Source organism: Heptranchias perlo, chromosome 2 (assembly GCF_035084215.1).
Source record: "Heptranchias perlo isolate sHepPer1 chromosome 2, sHepPer1.hap1, whole genome shotgun sequence".
Lineage (NCBI taxonomy): Eukaryota > Metazoa > Chordata > Chondrichthyes > Hexanchiformes > Hexanchidae > Heptranchias > Heptranchias perlo.
Genome location: NC_090326.1, coordinates 169,139,505 through 169,161,735, shown reverse-complemented (window position 1 = coordinate 169,161,735; position 22,231 = coordinate 169,139,505). Strand labels below are relative to the sequence as shown.

Genomic DNA, 22,231 nt, shown 5'->3' with positions numbered 1-22,231 from the left:
TGCAGCGCTGCCTCAGTACAGACCCTCGGACAGTGCAGCGCTCCCTCAGTACTGACCCTCCGACAGTGCAGCATTCCCTCAGTACTGACCCTCCGACAGTGCAGCACTCCCTCAGTACTGACCCTCCGACAGTGCAGCACTCCCTCAGTACTGACCCCCCGACAGGGCAGTGCTCCCCCAGTACCGCCCCTCCAACAGTGCAGTACTCCCTCAGTACTGACCCTCCGACAGTGCAGCGCTCCCTCAGTACAGACCCTCGGACAGTGCAGCGCTCCCTCAGTACAGACCCTCGGACAGTGCAGCATTCCCTCAGTACTGACCCTCCGACGATGCAGCACTTCCGCAGTCCTGACCCTCCGACAGTGCTGCGCTCCCTCAGTACTGACCCTCCGACAGTGCAGCATTCCCTCAGTACTGACCCTCCGACGATGCAGCACTTCTGCAGTCCTGACCCTCCGACAGTGCTGCGCTCCCTCAGTACTGACCCTCCGACGATGCAGCACTTCCGCAGTCCTGACCCTCCGACAGTGCTGCGCTCCCTCAGTACTGACCCTCTGACGGTGCTGCGCTCCCTCAGTACTGACCCTCCGACAATGCAGCACTCCCTAGGTACTGACCCTCTGACAGTGCAGCGCTCCCTCAGTACTGACCCTCGGACAGTGCAGCACTCCCTCAGTACTGACCCTCCGACAGTGCAGCACTCCCTCAGTACTGATCCTCCGACAGTGCAACGCTCCCCCAGTACCGATCCTTGGACAGTGCAGCGCTCCCTCAGTACTGACCCTCCGACACTGCAGCGCTCCCTCAGTACTGACCCTCCGACAGTGCAGCACTCCCCCAGTACTGACCCTCCGACAGTGCAGCGCTCCCTCAGTACTGACCCTCCGACAGTGCAGCACTCCCTCAGTACTGACCCTCCGACAGTGCAGCACTCCCTCAGTACTGACCCTCCGACAGTGCAGCACTCCCTCAGTACTGACCTTCCGACAGTGCAGCGCTCCCTCAGTACTGCACTGGGAATGTCCGCCTGGATTATGGGACTCAACTGTTAGCTAAGATAGAAGCCCATGGAATTGAGGGAAAAGTACGGACTTGGTTAGGAAGTTGGCTGAGCGAAAGGCGACAGAGTGTCGGGATAATGGGAAGGTACTCACATTGGCAGGATGTGACTAGTGGAGTCCCGCAGGGATCTGTCTTGGGGCCTCAATTATTCACAATATTTATTATCGACTTAGATGAAGGCATAGAAAGTCTCATATCTAAGTTTGCCGATGACACAAAGATTGGTGGCATTGTAAGCAGTGTAGATGGAAACATAAAATTACAAAGCGATATTGATAGATTAGGTGAATGGGCAAAATTGTGGCAAATGGAATTCAATGTCGACAAATGTGAGGTCATCCACTTTGGATCAAAAAAGGATAGAACAGGGTACTTTCTAAATGGTAAAAAGTTAAAAACTGTGGATGTCGAAAGGGACTTAGGGGTTCAGGTACATCGATCATTGAAGTGTCATGAACAGGTGCAGAAAATAATCAAGAAGGCTAATGGAATGCTGGCCTTTATATCTAGAGGACTGGAGTACAAGGGGGCAGAAGTTATGCTGCAGTTATACAAAACCCTGGTTAGACCGCACCTGGAGTACTGTGAGCAGTTCTGGGCACCGCACCTTCGGAAGGACATATTGGCCTTGGAGGGAGTGCAGCGTAGGTTTACTAGAATGATACCCGGACTTCAAGGGTTAAGTTACGAGGAGAGATTACACAAATTGGGGTTGTATTCTCTGGAGTTTCGAAGGTTAAGGGGTGATCTGATCGAAGTTTTTAAGATGTTAAGGGGAACGGATAGGGTGGATAGAGAGAAACTATTTCCGCTGGTTGGGGATTCTAGGAGTAGGGGGCACAGTCTAAAAATTAGAGCCAGACCTTTCAGGAGCGAGATTAGAAAACATTTCTACACACAAAGGGTGGTAGAAGTTTGGAACTCTCTTCCGCAAACGGCAATTGATACTAGCTCAATTGCTAAATTTAAATGTGAGATCGATAGCTTTTTGGCAACCAAAGGTATTAAGGGATATGGGCCAAAGGCAGGTATATGGAGTTAGATCACAGATCAGCCATGATCTTATCAAATGGTGGAGCAGGCACGAGGGGCTGAATGGCCTACTCCTGTTCCTATGTTCCTACAAGTCTCTGAAGCGGGACTCGAACCCACGACCTTCTGACTCAGAGGCGAGAGTGCTGCCCCCCTGGGCCACGGCTGACACCAAGAAAGGGAGATTTCGGATGGATGTCGGTGATACTTCTCAGAAAGAGTGACTGACACTTAGCCATGAACTCCTGGACAGATTGGTGGAGATGTGAACTCTGGGATCACTCACAAAGGCCTTTGTGGGTGGGTGTAGCCAAGATGGGCCGAGTGGCCTCCTTGTGATCGGAAGTGGGTGGGTGCGGGGGTGGAGCGGGGGGGGGGGGGGGGTTTCCGAGAGGCGGAGCAATAATCCTGGTTGTGGCCGATTGCCGTCCGCAGGGAGTGCCTGAAGCAGTTGATCCGAAGCTGCACAGACCCACAGGTGCCCTGCCCGTATCGGGATGAGAGCTACGCCTGTGACAGCAAACTCCAGGAGCGGGAGATACGAGCGGTGAGTCACCATCGGGGGGTGAAGGGGGGGGGGGGGCGGGGGGAGGGTTCAGACTCGCCTCACTGAGACCTGGACATCCCAACTCTTTCCCCTCCCTTCGTCCTCATTTCTCTCTCTCTCTCTCTCTCTGGCCCACTCAGCTTGGATCTGATCGAGGTGTTTAAAACGTTAAAGGGATTTGATAGGGTGGATGGAGAGAAACTATTTCCTCTGGTGGGGGGGGGGGGGGGGGGGGAGTCCAGAACAAGGGGGCAGAACCTTAATAGGAACAGGAGGAGGCCATTCAGCCCCTCGAGCCTGTTCCCCCATTCAATTAGGTCATGGCCGATCTTATACCTACACCAGTTGGACTGGGCTTGTATTCCCTCGAGTGTAGAAGATTAAGGGGTGATCTCATCGAGGTGTTTAAGATGATTAAAGGATTTGATCGGGTCGATAGAGAGAAACTATTTCCTCCGGTGGGGGGAGTCCAGAACAAGGGGGCAGAACCTTAAAATTAGAGCTCGGCCGTTCTTGTGTGAAGCACTTCTTCACACAAAGGGGAGTGGGAATCTGGAACTCTCTCCCCCAAAAAGCTGTGGATACTGGGGGTCGATTGGAGCTTTCAAGACTGAGATCGACAGATTTTTTTTGGGGTAAGGGTATCGAGGGATACGGAGCAAAAGGTGGGTAGATGGAGGTGAGGTACAGATCAGCCATGATCCGATTGAATGGCGGATCAGGCTCGATGGGCTGAATGGCCTCCTCCTGTTCCTAATGTTACCATGTTTTATGCCCCCTCGTTGCCCACTCACTCTCAGGTGCCCGGGAAAGTGCTCAGTGACATCGCTCTAAGGAGGGAGCGCCAAAGAAACAATTTAATGACCGCAGCTGGCCCTCAGCACCCCTGGGCAAGTCGGGGGGGTGGTGGGGGGGGGCGGCCACAGGAAGGTGGGGGGGGGGGGCGGTAAATCTTCCAGGATCGCCAACCCTCGCTGCAAAGTGTGGACATCAAGTGAGGACAGAACGGGGGCTCGGGCTGTGATGCCCTCTGCAGTTAAATAGCCCACCAACACTCACTGAGGCAGTGAGGTAGCAGAGGGCCTCTGATCCCTGTGGAACGGCAGCCCATCAAGGGGTAAGTGGATCGAGAAAACTGCTGAGCAAACTCGTGCAGAACTTTTATATATTTTTAAAAAAGGCTACCCCTGACATCTTGTAATTCGATTAGTGTGTGCCTCTGGGTCACAGAGTTGAAATCTTGAAGAAACAACTGGCCAGCCCAGGGGGAGACAGCCATTACCCTGGACCTGCATTAATCACTGAAATTCTTATTATAATACGCAACACAGGGGTACCTGTAGCTAAGCGATCTTTAACCAACAACGACCTGCATTGATATAGCACCTTTAACGTAGTAAAACGTCCCTTCACAGGAGCGATTATCAAACAAAATATGACACCGAGCCACATAAGGTGATATTAGGACAGGTGACCAAAAGGTTGGTCAAAGAGGTAGGTTTTAAGAAGGGTCTTAAAGGAGGAGAGAGAGGCGGAGAGGTTTAGGGAGGGAATTTCAGAGCTTAGGGCCCAGGCGGCTGAATACACGGCCGCCAATGGTGGAGCGATTAAAATCGGGGATGTGCAAGAGGCCGGAATTGGAGGAGGGCAGAGATCTTGGGGGGTTGTAGGGGCTGGAGGAGGTCACAGAGATAGGGAGGGGGGGGCGAGGCTGTGGAGGGATTTGAAAACAAGGATGAGAATTTTTAAATCGAGGCGTTCCCGGACCGGGAGCCAATGTGGGTCAGTGAGCACGGGGGGTGATGGGAGAACGGGACTTGGTGAGAGTGAGGATACGGGCTACACTGTAATAAACACACGTTGATTTGTGCTCCACAGCTGGTTTCCCTCGAAGACTATGATAAGTTCTTGGACCGCAGTATGAGTGTCGCAGAGAGCAGCAGCGATAACAGTTACCACTGTAAGACCGTGGACTGCAGGGGCTGGTGTATCTACGAGGACGCAGTCAATGAGTTCCGATGCCCCATCTGCTGGAGGCTCAACTGTCTGCTCTGCAAGGTGAAGCTCAGCAGGTTCAGTACCAGTCCACCGTGCGCTGTCCGAGGGTCAGTACTGAGGGAGCACCACACTGTCGGAGGGTCAGTACTGAGGGAGCGCTGCACTGTCGGAGGGTCAGTACTGAGGGAGCGCCGCACTGTCGGAGGGTCAGTACTGAGGGAGCGCCGCACTGTCGGAGGGTCAGTACTGAGGGAGCGCCGCACTGTCGGAGGGTCAGTACTGAGGGAGCGCCGCACTGTCGGAGGGTCAGTACTGAGGGAGCGCCGCACTGTCGGAGGGTCAGTACTGAGGGAGCGCTGCACTGTCGGAGGGTCGGTGCTGAGGGAGCGCCGCACTGTCGGAGGGTCAGTACTGAGGGAGCGCCGCACTGTCGGAGGGTCAGTACTGAGGGAGCGCCGCACTGTCGGAGGGTCAGTACTGAGGGAGCGCTGCACTGTCGGAGGGTCAGTACTGAGGGAGCGCTGCACTGTCGGAGGGTCAGTAATGAGGGAGCGCTGGACTGTCGGAGGGTCAGTACTGAGGGAGCGCTGCACTGTCGGAGGGTCAGTACTGAGGGAGCGCTGTCTGTCGGAGGGTCAGTACTGAGGGAGCGCTGCACTGTTTGAGGGTCAGTACTGAGGGAGCACCGCACTGTCGGAGGGTCAGTACTGAGGGAGCGCTGCACTGTCGGAGGGTCAGTACTGAGGGAGTGCTGCACCGTCGGAGGGTCAGTACTGAGGGAGTGCTGCACTGTCGGAGGGTCAGTACTGAGGGAGTGCTGCACCGTCGGAGGGTCAGTACTGAGGGAGCGCTGCACTGTCGGAGGGTCAGTACTGAGGGAGCGCTGCACTGTTGGAGGGTCAGTACTGAGGGAGCGCTGCACTGTCGGAGGGTCAGTACTGAGGGAGCGCTGCACTGTTTGAGGGTCAGTACTGAGGGAGCGCTGCACTGTTTGAGGGTCAGTGCTGACCTCACACTTGCCCACATTAAACTCTATCTGCCACACTCACTCACTTACTCTATCAACGTCCATTTGCAACTTCCTGCTCCCATCTATTCTATTTATTGTGCTCCCTAATTATGAAACGATATGGGGAGTGAGCAGGGGAGTGGGATTAGACTGGGTGGGATATTAAAGGGTTAAGGGGAGTGAGCAGGAGAGTGGGATTAGACTGGGTGGGATATTACAGGGTTAAGGGGAGTGAGCAGGAGAGTGGGATTAGACTGGGTGGGATATTAAAGGGTTAAGGGGAGTGAGCAGGAGAGTGGGATTAGACTGGGTGGGATATTAAAGGGTTAAGGGGAGTGAGCAGGAGAGTGGGATTAGACTGGGTGGGATATTAAAGGGTTAAGGGGAGTGAGCAGGAGAGTGGGATTAGACTGGGTGGGATATTACAGGGTTAAGGGGAGTGAGCAGGAGAGTGGGATTAGACTGGGTGGGATATTAAAGGGTTAAGGGGAGTGAGCAGGAGAGTGGGATTAGACTGGGTGGGATATTAAAGGGTTAAGGGGAGTGGGATTAGACTGGGTGGAATATTAAAGGGTTAAGGGGAGTGAGCAGGAGAGTGGGATTAGACTGGGTGTTATATTAAAGGGTTAAGGGGAGTGAGCAGGGGAGTGGGATTAGACTGGGTGGGATATTACAGGGTTAAGGGGAGTGAGCAGGGGAGTGGGATTAGACTGGGTGGGATATTAAAGGGTTATTGGGAGTGAGCAGGAGAATGGGATTAGACTGGGTGGGATATTACAGGGTTAAGGGGAGTGAGCAGGGGAGTGGGATTAGACTGGGTGGGATATTAAAGGGTTATTGGGAGTGAGCAGGAGAGTGGGATTGTTGCTATTTCTGTTAAATTAGGAACATGGGAATTGCGAGACTAAAAAAGTCCACGGTCCGTGTCGTTCGCCCTCTACCACCCGGGTGGTCCCATGATACAACGATAATGGAGGTGTTGACTAATTACAGCAATCAGTCTCTATCAATCAGTCTACAACAGACCCAGACATGAGGTGAGGAAAACCCCAGTGGGGGAGAGCTTTGGGAACCATAGGTCCAAAGTCACCTGTTCCTCCCGAGCCTGTTACACTTCACAAGTCACATCTCAAATACTGTGTCTGAAGATTATTATTCGAGACCTAAAATGTAACCTATGTGTGGAGGCGGAAGATGTGTCTATGGTTCTTAATGAATACTTTGCATCTGTCTTCACAAAAGAGGGGGACGATGCAGAGATTGTAGTTAAGGAGGAGTGTGAAATATTGGATGGGATAAACATAGTGAGAGAGGAAATATTAAGGGGATTTGCATCTTTGAAAGTGGATAAATCACCAGGGCCGGATGAAATGTATCCCAGGATGTTAAGAGAAGGGAGGAAATAGCGGAGGCTCTGAGCATTATTTTCCAATCCTCACTGGATACAGGCGTGGTGCCGGAGGATTGGAGGACTGCTAATGTTGTACTGTTGTTTAAAAAGAGAGCGGGGGATAGACAGAGTAATTGCAGGCCAGTCAGTCTAACCTCGGTGGTGTGCAAATTATTGGAATCAATTCTGAGGAACAGGATAAACCGCCATTAGAAAGACACGGAGTAATCGGGGACAGTCAGCGTGGATTTGTTACGGGGAGGTCGTGTCTGACTAACTTCATTGAATTTTTTGAGCAGGTAACAAGGAGGGTCGATGAGGGTGGTGCATTTGATGTAGTCTACATGGATTTTAGCAAGGTTTATGACAAGGACCCACATGGCAGACTGGTCAAAAAAGTACAAGCCCATGGGATCCAAGGGAGAGTGGCAAGTTGGATCCAAAATTGGCTCAGTGGCAGGAAGCAAAGGGTCATGGTTGATGGGTGATTTTGTGACTGGAAGGCTGTTTCCAGTGGGGTCCCACAAGGTCCCTTGCTTTTTGTGATATATATTAATGATTTGGACTTAAACATGATTAAGAAGTTTGCAGATGATACAAAAATTGGCCGTGTGGTTGATAGTGAGGAGGAAAGCTGTAGACTGCAGGAAGATATCACTGGACTGGTCAGGTGGGCAGAAAAGTGGCAAATGGAATTCAATCCAGAGAAGTGTGAGGAATGCATTTGGGGAGGGCAAACAAGGCAAGGGAATACACAATAAATGGGAGGATACTGAAAGGTGTAGAGGAAGTGAGGGACCTTGGAGTGCATGTCCACAGATCCCTGAAGGTAGCAGGACAGGTAGACAAGGTGGTTAAGAAGGCAAATGGGATACTTTCCTTTATTAGCTGAGGCATAGAATATAAGAGCAGGGAGGTTATGCTGGAACTGTATAAAACACTAGTTAGGCCACAGCTTGAGTATTGCGTACAGTTCTGGTCACCATGTTACTGGAAAGATGTGATTGCACTAGAGAGGGTACAGAGGAGATTTACGAGGATGTTGCCAGGACTGGAGAATTTTAGCTATGAGGAAAGATTGGATAGGCTGGGGTTGTTTTCTTTGGAACAGAGGAGGTTGAGGGGCGATTTAATTGAGGTGTATAAAATTATGAGGGGCCCAGATAGAGTGGATAGGAAGGACCTATTTCCCTTAGCGGAGGGGTCAATAACCAGGGGACATAGATTTAAAGTGATTGGTAGAAGGATTAGAGGGGAGCTGAGGAGAAATGTTTTCCCCCAGAGGGTGGTGGGGGTCTGGAACTCACTGCCTGAGAGGGTGGGAGAGGCACAAACCCTCAAACCCTCAAACCCTCAAAAGTACCTGGATGTGCACCTGAAGAGCCGTGACCTGCAGGGCTACGGACCAAATGCGGGAAAGTGGGATTAGGCTGGGGGGCTCATTTTCAGCCGGCACGGACACGATGGGCCGAATGGCCTCCTTCTGTGCGGTAAATTTTCTATGATTCTAACTTATAAAATGGTGAATCAATGCGGTGATGTTTGGAGGGCACCCGATGCGATTTCACCTGCTCCCCGTGCCCAGGACAGTTAAATCCTGGACCTCGCTGAGTGAGGGGCGGTGGGGGAAGGGGAGGTTAACCCTCTCTGGGGAAGGGTCAGTAGCCCGGCCTCGTTAATGGGGAATCGTTGAAGCATCCCCAGGGCCCCTCACACCGTCTCCTGTCTCCGTGCTGCATCAGCTTCCTTGGCCAGTCCTGCCATTTAAATATTGACTCTTCGCCCCCACAGGCAATCCACGAAGGAATGAACTGCAAACAGTACCAGGATGATCTGCGTAGCCGCGCACTCAACGATTCGGCTGCACGCCGCACCACCGAGATGCTAAAGGTAAATCAGCTGTCGCTCGGCACGGACTCTGACACAGAGAGACGTCCATTCCACTTTGTCAGCAGGTTGTGGGTTCAAGTCCCACTCCAGAGACTTGAGCACATAAACCAGACCGACACTCCCAGTGCAGTACTGAGGGAGCGCCGCACTGTCGGAGGGTCAGTACTGAGGGAGCGCCGCACTGTCGGAGGGTCAGTACTGAGGGAGCGCTGCACTGTCGGAGGGTCAGTACTGAGGGAGAGCTGCACTGTCGGAGGGGCAGTACTGAGGGAGCGCCGCACTGTCGGAGGGTCAGTACTGAGGGAGCGCCGCACTGTCGGAGGGTCAGTACTGAGGGAGCGCTGCACTGTCGGAGGGTCAGTACTGAGGGAGTGCTGCACTGTCGGAGGGGCAGTACTGAGGGAGCGCCGCACTGTCGGAGGGTCAGTACTGAGGGAGCGCTGCACTGTCGGAGGGTCAGAACTGAGGGAGCGCTGCACTGTCGGAGGGTCAGTACTGAGGGAGTGCTGCACTGTCGGAGGGTCAGTACTGAGGGAGCGCTGCACTGTCGGAGGGTCGGTACTGAGGGAGCGCTGCACTGTCGGAGGGTCGGTACTGAGGGAGCGCTGCACTGTCGGAGGGTCGGTACTGAGGGAGCGTTGCACTGTCGGAGGGTCGGTACTGAGGGAGCGCTGCACTGTCGGAGGGTCGGTACTGAGGGAGAGCTTCACTGTCGGAGGGGCAGTACTGAGGGAGCGCCGCACTGTCGGAGGGTCAGTACTGAGGGAGCGCTGCACTGTCGGAGGGTCAGTACTGAGGGAGTGCTGCACTGTCGGAGGGTTAGTACTGAGGGAGCGCTGCACTGTCGGAGGGTCAGTACTGAGGGAGCGCTGCACTGTCGGAGGGTCAGTACTGAGGGAGCGCTGCACTGTCGGAGGGTCGGTACTGAGGGAGTGCTGCACTGTCGGAGGGTCGGTACTGAGGGAGCGCTGCACTGTCGGAGGGTCGGTACTGAGGGAGCGTTGCACTGTCGGAGGGTCGGTACTGAGGGAGCGCTGCACTGTCGGAGGGTCGGTACTGAGGGAGAGCTGCACTGTCGGAGGGGCAGTACTGAGGGAGCGCCGCACTGTCGGAGGGTCAGTACTGAGGGAGCGCTGCACTGTCGGAGGGTCAGTACTGAGGGAGTGCTGCACTGTCGGAGGGTTAGTACTGAGGGAGCGCTGCACTGTCGGAGGGTCAGTACTGAGGGAGCGCTGCACTGTCGGAGGGTCAGTACTGAGGGAGCGCTGCACTGTCGGAGGGTCAGTACTGAGGGAGCGCTGCACTGTCGGAGGGTCGGTACTGAGGGAGCGTTGCACTGTCGGAGGGTCGGTACTGAGGGAGGGCTGCACTGTCGGAGGGTCAGTACTGAGGGAGCGCTGCACTGTCGGAGGGTCAGTACTGAGGGAGCGCTGCACTGTCGGAGGTGTCATCTTTCGGATGAGACGTTAAACCAAGGCCCCGTCTGCCCTCTCAGGTGGATGTAAAAGATCCCACGGACACTATTTTGAAGAAGAGCAGGGGGAGTTCTCCTTGGAGTCCTGGCCAATGTTTATCCCTCAACCAACATCACTAAAAACATTATCTGGTCATTACCATATTGCTCTTTGTGGGATCTTGCTGTGCGTACATTGGCTGCCGCGTTTCCTCCATTACAACAGTGACTACATTTCAAAAGTACTTCATTGGCTGTAAAGCACTTTGGGACGTCCTGAGGTGGTGAAAGGTGCTGTAGAAATGCAAGTCTTTGTTCTAGTTTGAGGTTGTCTTATGAGAGACTGTCTTTGCCTTTCCCCCCGTGCCTCCATCTCCCGGTCTGTTGGTTGGGTGCTGGACATTGGCTTTACACACTGGGCCACCAGCGGGTTATGGTTGTGTACTGGGTGTGTTACTGGACTAGTAATCCAGAAAACACGAGTTCAAATCCCACCATGGCAGTTTGAGAATTTCAATTCTGTTTGAAAAATCTGGGAATAAAAAAAGATGGTATCAATAAAAATAAATTTTAAAATCGAACCGTTGCCGGACAGGGAGCCAGTGCAGGCCAGCGAGCTCAGGGGTGATGGGTGAACAGTACTTGGTGCGAGTTAGGATGCGGGCAGCCGAGCTTTGGTTGAGTTTAAGTTAAGGGAGGGTGGAAAACGGGAGGCCGGCCAGGAGAGCGTTGGGATAGTCGAGTCTGGGGGTTACAAAGGCACGGGTGAGGGTTTCAGTAGCCGATGAGCTGAGGTAGGGGCGGAGACGGGCGATGTTACGGAGGTGGAAGTAGAAAATAAGGCAACGACTTAGAGAAGAGGCAGGAGAGAAACGTCTCTTTTTATTAACGACAGTAACAATGAAACTTTGCGCTCCACAGACGTTGGTTCAGACGGGAGAGGCAATGCATTGCCCAAAGTGTAAGATAATAGCGCAGAAGAAGGATGGATGTGATTGGATAAGATGCCCTGTCTGTCACACCGAGATCTGCTGGGTCACCAAGGGCTACCGCTGGGGGCCTGGGGTAAGCTGTCTAAACACGTGCCTGCGGTTTGGTTTGTGCTTTTATTTTTTTTGTGCGAGACAGCCTCAAAAAAAAAACTGGAAAGGCACGAGAGAGAGAGAGAGAGAGAGGGAGGGAAATCAGAAAGAGAGACACTGAAGCCCGAGGGGATGTAAAAGCCTCGGAGATTCTAGGAGGAAGGGGAATTCTGAGGGAGATGAGGAGTTCCGCACTTCGGAGGGAGAGAACGCGTGGGAGACGGTGAGATCAGTCTTCGAAACCAAGCAGCAACACATCCCCGCATCTTCCGCAAGGGAGCACGATGAAAGAACCAATAATAAAGATGGCGGGTGATTTTAGCCTTTGAACCTGCCTTTCGGGGTTCGAGGGAAGGAATAATAGAGGAGCACACTATAGATCACCAAATAGTGGGCAGGAGATAGAGGGGCAAATTTACAGGCAAATTAAAGAAAGGTTCAAGAACTATAGAGTAGTGAGAATGAGGGGATTTCAATTACCCCAGTATAGACTGGGATAGTAACAGTGTAAAGGGCAAAGAGGGGGAGGGATTCCTAAAATGTGTACAGGAGAACTTTCTGGAACAGTGTGTTTCCAGCCCAACCAGGAAGGAAACAGCGACGGATCTAGTTCTGGGGAATGAAGTGGGGCATTTGGGGAACAGTGATCATAATATTATTAGGTTTAGAATAGTTATGGAAAAGGACAAGAAAAAAATCAAATGTGAAAATACTCAACTGGAGGAAGGTTTAATTTCAGAGTTGAAAAAGGATCTGGTTCAGGTGGATTGGAATTAAAGATTGGCAGACAAAACAGTAATTGAACAGTGGGAGGCCTTCAAGGGGGAGTTGGTTCGGGTACAGAGCAGACACATCCCTACAAGGGGGAAAGGAAGGGCATCCAAAGCTAGAGCTCCCTGGGTGACTAAAGATATAAGAGATTAAAATGAAACAGAAAAAGGCTTATGATTAATGTAAGTTAAAAAAACAGGAGAGAACAAGGCTGAATACAGTAAGTAGAGAGATTTAAAAAAGGGAATAAGAGGGGCAGAGAGAGAGTATGAGAATAGATTAATGAGTAACATAAAAGGGAATCCAAAAGTCTTTTATAAACATATAAATAGTAAAAGGGCAGTCAAAGGAAGGGTGGGACCGATTAGGGACAAAAAAGATCTTCTTGTAGTGGCAGAGAGCACGGCTGAGGATTAAATGAAAACTTCACATCAGTCTTCACTAGAGAAGAGGATGCTGCCATTGTAGCAGTAAAGGAGGAGGGAGTAGCGATATTGGACAGGATAAAAATAGATAAAGAGGAGGTACTTAAAAGATTGGCAGTACTCAAAGTAGAAAAGTCACCGGGTCTGAATGGGACACCTCCCAGGTTACTGAGGGAAGTAAGGGTGGAAATTGCGGAGACTCTGGCCACAATCTTCCAATCCTCCTTAGATAGGGGGATAGTATCAGAGGACTGGAGGATTATAAATGTTACACCCCTGTTCAAAAAAGGGGAGAGGGATAAACCCGGCAATTACAGGCCAGTCAGCCTAACGTCGGTGGTGGGGAAACTTTTAGAAACAATAATCCGGGACAAAATTAATTGCACTTGGAAAAGTCTGGGCTCATAAATGAAAGTCAGCACGGATTTGTTAAAGGAAAATCATGTTTAACTAACTTGATTGAGTTCTTTGATTAAGTATCAAGACTGGCTACTAAGAAAAGATAGCAGAGTCCTGCCTGTGTCGGTTATATCATATCCCAGAAAGAGTCACTGGGGCTAGAAAGGGGGCAGTTCTGACGAAAGGTCATCGACCTGAAACGTTAACTCTGTTTCTTTCTCCACAGATGCTGCCTGACCTGCTGAGTATTTCCAGCATTTTCTGTTTTAATTTCAGATTTCCAGCAGCCGCAGTATTTTGCTTTGGCCAGAAAGCGATTACGCTGTGCATTATGTCCAGGAGGGGGCTGAGACTATGGTCCCGATCCTGGCTCCACCAGATTCTGCCCCATTTAGACCAGACCTTTAAATTCTGGGAAGGGGCCGCTGTGGGTGGACCTTTTCCCCCTTATGTCGGGGAGCGTGTTGGGGGAGTTCTCAGGAAATTGGTCCCTTTACACCCTTGGAAGGCCTCAACAGAACGCACACCGTTAAAGACCCGGCATGAGTCCCGCTGAGGAGTTCTAAAACCCTGAACCTTAACCAGAGCAAGATAATCAACACCGGACGGGATCAATTACCTTCTCTTGTTGGAATGGCAGCTGTGGAAAACCAGAGTTTAAAAACAAATTCTGCGGCCTACTTGGGCCTCTGGAGGACTGCACTCTGCCTTCAAAGGGCAGGTTCGCTTGGATGGGGGCAGCACCATCGGTGCATCCTTGCAGGCACCAACAGCCTGCTTCGCGCCCCTCCCGTACAAATGACTCTGTCTCCGGAATTTGGGAGGGGGATCTCCAACCTTGGGCCGAAGCGGCCGAGAGTCCCACGGTGCTCCAGGAATTTCCAGGCCACTGTCTTCGGGGGAAAAAAAAGATAAAGAATAATTGGAGGGAAAATAAATTCGAGCAAAATAAATCGAAGCAAATAACAAAAACAAAAGTGACATCATGTCACTTGAAATGGCGATTTTCACCAAAGCAATATGTCCAAACACTAGAAACAGTGACCAATGAGGGGGTTATCTTGTGAGGAAAGGTTGGACAAGTTGGGCCTGTACACACTGGAGTTTAGAAGAATGAGAGGTGATCTTATTGAAACATATAAGATCCTGAGGGGACTAGAAGGGGTAAATGCTGAGAGGATGTTTCCCCTTGTGGGAGAGACTAGAACTCGGGGCCACAGTTTAAAAATAAGGGGTCTCCCATTTAAGACGGAGATGAGGAGAAATTTTTTCTCTCAGAGGGTGGTGAGTCTGTGGAACTCCCTTCCCCAGAGAGCGGTGGAGGCAGGGTCATTGAATATTTTTAAGGCTGAGTTCGATAGATTCCTGATTAACAAGGGAGTCAAAGGTTATAGTAGGTAGACGGGAAAGTAGGGTTGAGGTCACAATCAGATCAGCCATGATCTTATCAAATGGCAGAGCAGGCTCGAGGGGCCGAATGGCCTACTCCTACTCTTAATTCGTATGTTCATATATTCTAACGGAGAGGGTTGATGAGGGGAGTGCGGTTGATGTTGTGTATATGGACTTTCAAAAGACATTTGATAAAGTACCACATAATAGACTTGTCAGCAAAATTAAAGCCCATGGGATTAAAGGGACAGTGACAGCGTGGATTCAAAATTGGCTAAGGGACAGAAAGCAGAGAGTAGTGGTGAACGATTGTTTTTCAGACTGGAGGGAAGTTTACAGTGGTGTTCCCCAGGGGTCAGTATTAGGACCACTGCTCTTTTTGACATATATTAATGACCTGGACTTGGGTATAGAGGGTATAATTTCAAAATTTGCAGATGACACGAAACTCGGAAATGTAGTAAACAATGTGGAGGATAGTAACAGACTTCAGGAGGACACAGACAGACTGGTGAAATGGGCAGACACATGGCAGATGGAAGTTAACGCAGGGAAGTGTGAAGTGATACATTTTGGTGGGAAGAATGAGGAGAGGCAATATAAACTAAATGGTATAATTTTAAAGGGGGTGCAGGAACAGAGAGACCTGAGGGTGTGTGTACACAAATCTTTGAAGGTGGCAGGACAAGTTGAGAAGGCTGTTAAAAAAGCATACGGGATCCTGGGCTTTATTAATAGAGGCATAGAGTACAAAAGCAAGGAGTTTACGCTAAACCTTTATAAAACACTGGTTAGGCCTGAGCTGGATAGTGTCCAATTCTGGGCCCCACACTTGAATAGAGTTGAAGCAGCATCGGTTCAGATTGATTCACATCTCATTCTGTCTCGGGCAGCAGAGAAGGTTAAGGGGAGATTTGATAGAGGTGTTCAAAATCATGAAGGGTTTCGATAGAGTAAATAAGGAGAAACTGTTTCCAGTGGGAGAAGGGTCGGTAACCAGAGGACACAGATTTAAGGTGATCGGCAAAAGAGCCAGAGGGGAGATGAAGAAATGTTTTTTTACGCAGCGAGTTGTTCTGATCTGGAATTCACTGCCTGAAAAGGCGGTGGGAGCAGATTCAATAGTAACTTTCAAAAGGGAATGGGATAAATTTTTGAAGGGAAAAAATGTGCAGGGCTACGGGGAAAGAGCAGGGGGAGTGGGACTAATTGGATAGCACTTTCAGAGCTGGCACAGGCACGATGGGCCGAATGGCCTCCTCCTGTATCATTCTATGATTCTGTGAACTCTCCCGGATTATCCTGGAGTCTCCTGGAATTAAAGATCAGTCTCCCGGACACTCCTGCGAGCAAACCCGGCAGATAAATTGTAGAGGGGGAATTTTCTTCACCCGTTTCACTCCGGCCGGGTTCACACCAAACACCACCACACCCAGGAGGCAATGTAATGGATAGAGAGGTTTCTGGAGCGCAGAGGGTTGTGGGTATCGTGACTGCCATTATTGACCGATTGATGCATCGGGAGCCTGGGAGTGGGGCGGGACGTCTCTACAACCACTGTGATTGCCCGTGGGTCAGCTCCGGCCACTGCCCGGGGGTCATCTCCGGCCACTGCCCGTGGGTCAGCTCCGGCCACTGCCCGTGGGTCAGCTCCGGCCTCTGCCCGGGGGTCAGCTCCGGCCACTGCCCGTGGGTCAGCTCCTGCCACTGCCCGTGGGTCAGCTCCGGCCTCTGCCCGGGGGTCAGCTCCGGCCACTGCCCATGGGTCAGCTCCTGCCACTGCCCGGGGGTCATCTCCTGCCACTGCCTGGGGGTCAGCTCCTGCCACTGCCCGGGGGTCAGCTCCGGCCACTGCCCGTGGGTCATCTCCTGCCACTGCCCGGGGGTCAGCTCCTGCCACTGCCCGGGGGTCAGCTCCGGCCACTGCCAGGGGGTCAGCTCCGGCCACTGCCCGTGGGTCAGCTCCGGCCACTGCCAGGGGGTCAGCTCCGGCCACTGCCTGGGGGGTCATCTCCGGCCACTGCCCGTGGGTCAGCTCCGGCCTCTGCCCGGGGGTCATCTCCTGCCACTGCCCGTGGGTCATCTCCGGCCACTGCCCGTGGGTCAGCTCCTGCCACTGCCCGGGGGTCAGCTCCTGCCACTGCCCGGGGATCATCTCCGGCCACTGCCCGTGGGTCAGCTCCGGCCACTGCCCGGGGGTCATCTCCTGCCACTGCCCGGGGGTCATCTCCTGCCACTGCCCGGGGGTCATCTCCTGCCACTGCCCGTGGGTCAGCTCCGGCCACTGCCCGGGGGTCATCTCCTGCCACTGCCCGGGGGTCAGCTCCTGCCACTGCCCGTGGGTCAGCTCCGGCCACTGCCCGGGGGTCATCTCCGGCCACTGCCCGTGGGTCAGCTCCGGCCACTGCCCGTGGGTCAGCTCCGGCCACTGCCCGGGGGTCATCTCCTGCCACTGCCCGGGGGTCAGCTCCTGCTACTGCCCGTGGGTCAGCTCCGGCCACTGCCCGGGGGTCATCTCCTGCCACTGCCCGGGGGTCAGCTCCTGCCACTGCCCGTGGGTCAGCTCCGGCCACTGCCCGTGGGTCAGCTCCGGCCACTGCCCGGGGGTCAGCTCCGGCCACTGCCTGTGGGTCAGCTCTGATCACTACCAACCAGTCATTTCCAGCCACTGCCCACCAGTCAGCTCCGGCCACTTCCTGGGGGTCATCCCTAGTTATCGGGAAACTCACCGACCGTTATAAACCGGCGAATTCTGACGATGTGTTCTCTTTCCCCCCACCCCAGGGACCCGGAGATACAAGTGGAGGTTGCCGTTGTCTTGTTAATGGGCAGCGGTGCCACCCGCTCTGCCAGAATTGTCACTGACCCCCCTGCCAATCCGAAGGTGAGGGGAGGGGGAGAGTGCGACTGGAGCTGACACAGTCCGGACAGAATTTACCAGCGGGAAAAGTCAACGGATGAAACCCCGAAAACCAAGAAAGGATTGGCGCAGTCTGCTCCCGCGATCCTCGCCTCCGGACGGCAAACTCCCGGCTCGACCCTTTCATGAGCAGCTTCCGGTGACCACGGGATAGTCGGGAGGTCGTTGGGTTTTGCGGCCCTGCGGATCAACACCTGAAATCGCTGTCGCTAAACTCAAAACCCAATCCTGACCCTCCTGGGCTGACACCGTGCTCATTAGTGCGAGTGAGTACAATAGTGAACGATAGTGTCACATCACTACAGCCCCTAGTAAGGGCTGTAACCAGGGCAGTCATGGTCGATGTCATCTCAACACCCCAGTTATACCAGTGTTGTCCAGTGTTAGCCACATCTGGACAATTGGGAATCCAGGTGTGGCTAATTGAGTAATAAACAATGAGTTGCATGTGTGATCTCAGTATCCATATTCGCACGGTGTGCGTGTGTGTGTGAACTTTAACCTTGTGTGTTTGTTGGTAAAATGCGACGTAAAGCAGAGTGAGTGAGAGTTTCTTTGATCGTTGTGGCTGCTTTACTCCCGGTCACTGAATGGTGGGAAATTAAGTCCATGTGTGAAGTACATTTACCCGGAGTGGGTGAGGCGTTTTGTACTAAAATTAGTGCGTGTGGGTGAAACAGTGTCGCCGTAGTAACACCTGTGGCGGGCCAATTTCTACTGGCCAACACTGGGTTAGATAACTGGGCCTGTAACTGGTCCCAGGTATCTGTTGTTTTATTTTTTTATGTAAAATTCACATTGGTGGACAGATTGTTGAGTGAAGGTTTTCTGAAGCACACGGTCAAAGGTGGAAAAGATGCTGCTTTTCCCGACTGTGTGAGTTCCACTCTATCAAGGTCACTTTCTAACCCACTTCATCCTCTTAAACTGCAGGCTTAATGTCTGACCTTTTCACACATCGAACAGACTCCACAATCTCAGACTGGGAGATCGCTTTGCTGAACGCCTCCGCTCTGTCTGTGAGCGTGACCCTGACCTGCCGGTCACTCACCATTTTAATTCCCCGTCCCACTCCCTCCCTGTCCTCGGCCTCTTACACTGTTCCAGTGAAGCTCAACAGAAGCTCGAGGAACAGCACCTCATCTTTTGTTTAGGCACTTTACAACCTTCCGGACTCAACACTGATTTCAATATCTTCAGATCAGAACCACTGCTCCCATTTTTTCAGACAGCAGGTGCTGGTAATGGTTCTGCTGTTGCCATTCACAGCTCCTCTAGACCCATCTTTTGTTTCTTTACTTGTCCCATTCCCACCCTCCTTGCCGTACACCATCATTCCTTTTGTCATTTAATCACTCCTGCCCTCCACCCTATCACAGTCCTTCCCTTTTGTTCTTTCCTCCCCCCCCCCTCCCACTTTGCCCGGCTCTGTACTTGCTTAAAAACTTTAACTCTTTAACTTCTTCCAGTTCTGACGAAAGGTCATCGACCTGAAACATTAACTCTGTTAATAGATGCTGCCTGACCTGCTGAGTGTTTCCAGCATTTTCTGTTTTTATTTCAGATTTCCAGCACCCACAGTATTTTGCTTTTGGTCCACAATTTCTCCCTAACCTTCCACCCTATATTATTCATCCCAGAACAGCTGCTTACTTTGACGTGACATTCTCAGTCTCAGTCCCAATCGCTAAGGGACTATCCTGTTCCACGTCATCCGATCACTAATTTATAAACCGTTGGTCTTGTTGCTAACTGGATTGTTGCTAATTGGCCATTTATTTGCCAATCACTAATTGGTCTCATTTATCAAAAATAGTGTTTAGTTTCTCAATTGCGCAGTTTGCATTTTATTAACTTGTTACAGTTGTAAATTTTTATCACGACTGTAAATACAAATATATTTTACTACTGGTACACTTCACATGGAAGTGAGGTGGGGGAATGTGTTCCTTCAACAGAACAGAGAGAGCTTTGCTTCACAAACATCTCACGCTGTACCTAACCTGAACCAGCTTGAGTATGACATCAAAACAATCTGCTGCAAACACTCAGCAGGTCAGGCAGCGTCTATAGAGAGAGAAGCAGAGTTAACATTTCAGGTCTGGTTCCGATCAAGGGTCATTGACCTGAAACGTTAACTCTTGTTTCTTTTTTTATTCGTTCATGGGATGTGGGCGTCGCTGGCGAGGCCGGCATTTATTGCCCATCCCTAATTGCCCTTGAGAAGGTGGTGGTGAGCCGCCTTCTTGAACCGCTGCAGTCCGTGTGGTGAAGGTTCTCCCACAGTGCTGTTAGGTAGGGAGTTCCAGGATTTTGACCCAGCGACGATGAAGGAACGGCGATATATTTCCAAGTCGGGATGGCGTGTGACTTGGAGGGGGACGTGCAGGTGGTGTTGTTCCCATGTGCCTGCTGCTCTTGTCCTTCTAGATGGTAGAGGTCGTGGGTTTGGGAGGTGCTGTCGAAGAAGCCTTGGCGAGTTGCTGCAGTGTATCCTGTGGATGGTACACACTGCAGCCACGGTGCGCCGGTGGTGAAGGGAGTGAATGTTTAGGGTGGTGGATGGGGCGCCAATCAAGCGGGCTGCTTTGTCCTGGATGGTGTCGAGCTTCTTGAGTGTTGTTGGAGCTGCACTCATCCAGGCAAGTGGAGAGTATTCCATCACACTCCTGACTTGTGCCTTGTAGATGGTGGAAAGGCTTTGGGGAGTCAGGAGGTGAGTCACTCGCCGCAGAATACCCAGCCTCTGACCTGCTCTTGTAGCCACAGTATTTATATGGCTGGTCCAGTTAAGTTTCTGGTCAATGGTGACCCCCAGGATGTTGATGGTGGGGGATTCGGCGATGGTAATGCCATTGAATGTCATGGGGAGGTGGTTAGACTCTCTCTTGTTGGAGATGGTCATTGCCTGGCACTGTCTGGCACAAATGTTACTTGCCACTTATCAGCCCAAGCCTGGATGTTGTCCAGGTCTCTCCACAGATGCTGCCTGACCTGCTGAGTGTTTCCAGCATTTTCTGTTTTTATTTCAGATTTCCAGCACCCACAGTATTTTGCTTTTGAGATTGACGTATGTGATCAACTTGCAATTCTCAGCACGGACACTGAATTGAACAAAAGTACATTTATTGAAATATGTAAAACAGGCCAGGATCTGAAGGCTTTTTTAATTCATTCTTGGGATGTGGGCGTTGCTGGCAAGGCCGGCATTTATTCCCTGTCCCTGGTTGCCCTGTGAAGGTGAGGGTTGGCCTGCCGCCTTCTTCACCCACTGCACTCCTGGTTTAAGGTAATTCCAGGATATTGACCTCGCTCTAATTTTAAGATCTAATCGAGGTGTTTAAAATGATAAAGGGTGGATGGAGAGAAACTATTTCCTCTGGTGGGGGGAGTCCAGAACAAGGGGGCAGAAGCTTAAAATTAGAGCCAGGCCGTTCAGGGGTGATGTCAGGAAGCACTTCTTCACACAAAGGGGAGTGGGAATCTGGAACTCTCTCCCAAAAGGCTGTGGATGCTGGGGGTCAATTGGAGCTTTCAAGACTGAGAGCGATAGATTTTTGTTGGGTCAGGGTATCGAGGGATACGGAGCAAAGGCGGGAAAATGGAGTTGAGGAACAAATCAGCCATGAACTGATTGAATGGCGGAACAGACTCGAGGGGCTGAATGGCCTCCTGTTCTTATTAAGATTCTGCCCCCTTATTCTGGACTCTCCCACCAAAGGAAAAGGTTTCTCTCTATCTACCCTATCAAATCCTTTTATCACTGGAATAACCTCGACTAGATCGACCCTCAATCTTCTAAACTCAAGGAAAGCCAAGTTTATGCAACCTGGCCTCGTAATTTAACCCTTCAAGTCCTGGTATCATTGCGGTGACTCTAGTATCTGAGAGCATGCGAGAGCTCTGTTGGATAGGTGATAAACTACAGACCTTGCAAGCCCTGGTCCCTCACTCCTGCTGACATTAGCGGTATTTTATTGCGTTTGCTCATCTCCCCACTGGTTTTCTGAAGTTCCGCTGGTTAGAGGGGAGCGCGGTTCCGCTGGTTAGAGGGGAGCGCGGTTCCGCTGGTTAGAGGGGAGCGCGGTTCCGCTGGTTAGAGGGGAGCGCGGTTCCGCTGGTTAGAGGGGAGCGCGGTTCCGCTGGTTAGAGGGGAGCGCGGTTCCGCTGGTTAGAGGGGAGCGCGGTTCCGCTGGTTAGAGGGGAGTGCGTTTCCGCTGGTTAAAGGGGAGCGCGGTTCCGCTGGTTAGAGGGGAGTGCGTTTCCGCTGGTTAGAGGGGAGCGCGGTTCCGCTGGTTAGAGGGGAGTGCGGTTCCGCTGGTTAGAGGGGAGCGCGGTTCCGCTGGTTAGAGGGGAGCGCGGTTCCGCTGGTTAGAGGGGAGTGTTGTTCTGCTTGCTCGTTCGATCCTCGCTGTGATGTCACTGAGCAGGCGCGCGCACCCACATCTTTAGGTAAATCGTGAACCTTCAGGTCAGCACTGAGTAACTGTGTGTGTGATTTGTTCGTTTGTACTAACTCTTCTCAAGGCCTTTCACCCCCCCACCCCCGAATCCCAGCCAGAGGGAGCCTGACCATAAACAGTTCGAAACAAGAGACTAGAGTACACACACAACGGGGAAACTATTTGCACCGTAACTGGAGGGCATCAACAACGGAATGGGTTGGGATAATTATTTTTACATGAGCAGAGGGTTATCAGGACGAGGAAAGTCTGATCAGAAACAGTCGGGAAACAGAATCCACAACAGCTTTTAAAACGGAATAAATATTTCAAAAAGAGAACTTTAGAAGGGTAAAAGGAGAGGGCGTGGGAAAGGGACTGAGGGGAGAGCTGTATCAGAGGGAGGGCGTGGGAAAGGG

The 22,231-nt window shown here is 51.9% G+C and overlaps 1 protein-coding gene across 2 annotated transcripts in view; it reads left to right on the top strand.

Moving 5' to 3' along the window:
• The window catches only part of LOC137299985 (ranBP-type and C3HC4-type zinc finger-containing protein 1-like), an 85,707-nt gene extending 67,890 nt beyond the window's left edge, over positions 1–17,817 (top strand). For both annotated transcript variants that reach the window (XM_067969045.1, XM_067969040.1), the window contains exons 10-14: positions 2,530–2,641; positions 4,520–4,699; positions 8,830–8,928; positions 11,303–11,446; positions 17,235–17,817. In XM_067969045.1, the coding sequence (XP_067825146.1) occupies positions 2,530–2,641; positions 4,520–4,699; positions 8,830–8,928; positions 11,303–11,446; positions 17,235–17,315 (616 nt within the window). In that variant the 3' untranslated portion in view covers positions 17,316–17,817. The remainder of the gene's footprint in view (positions 1–2,529; positions 2,642–4,519; positions 4,700–8,829; positions 8,929–11,302; positions 11,447–17,234) is intronic.
• The last annotated feature ends 4,414 nt before the right edge of the window (positions 17,818–22,231 follow it).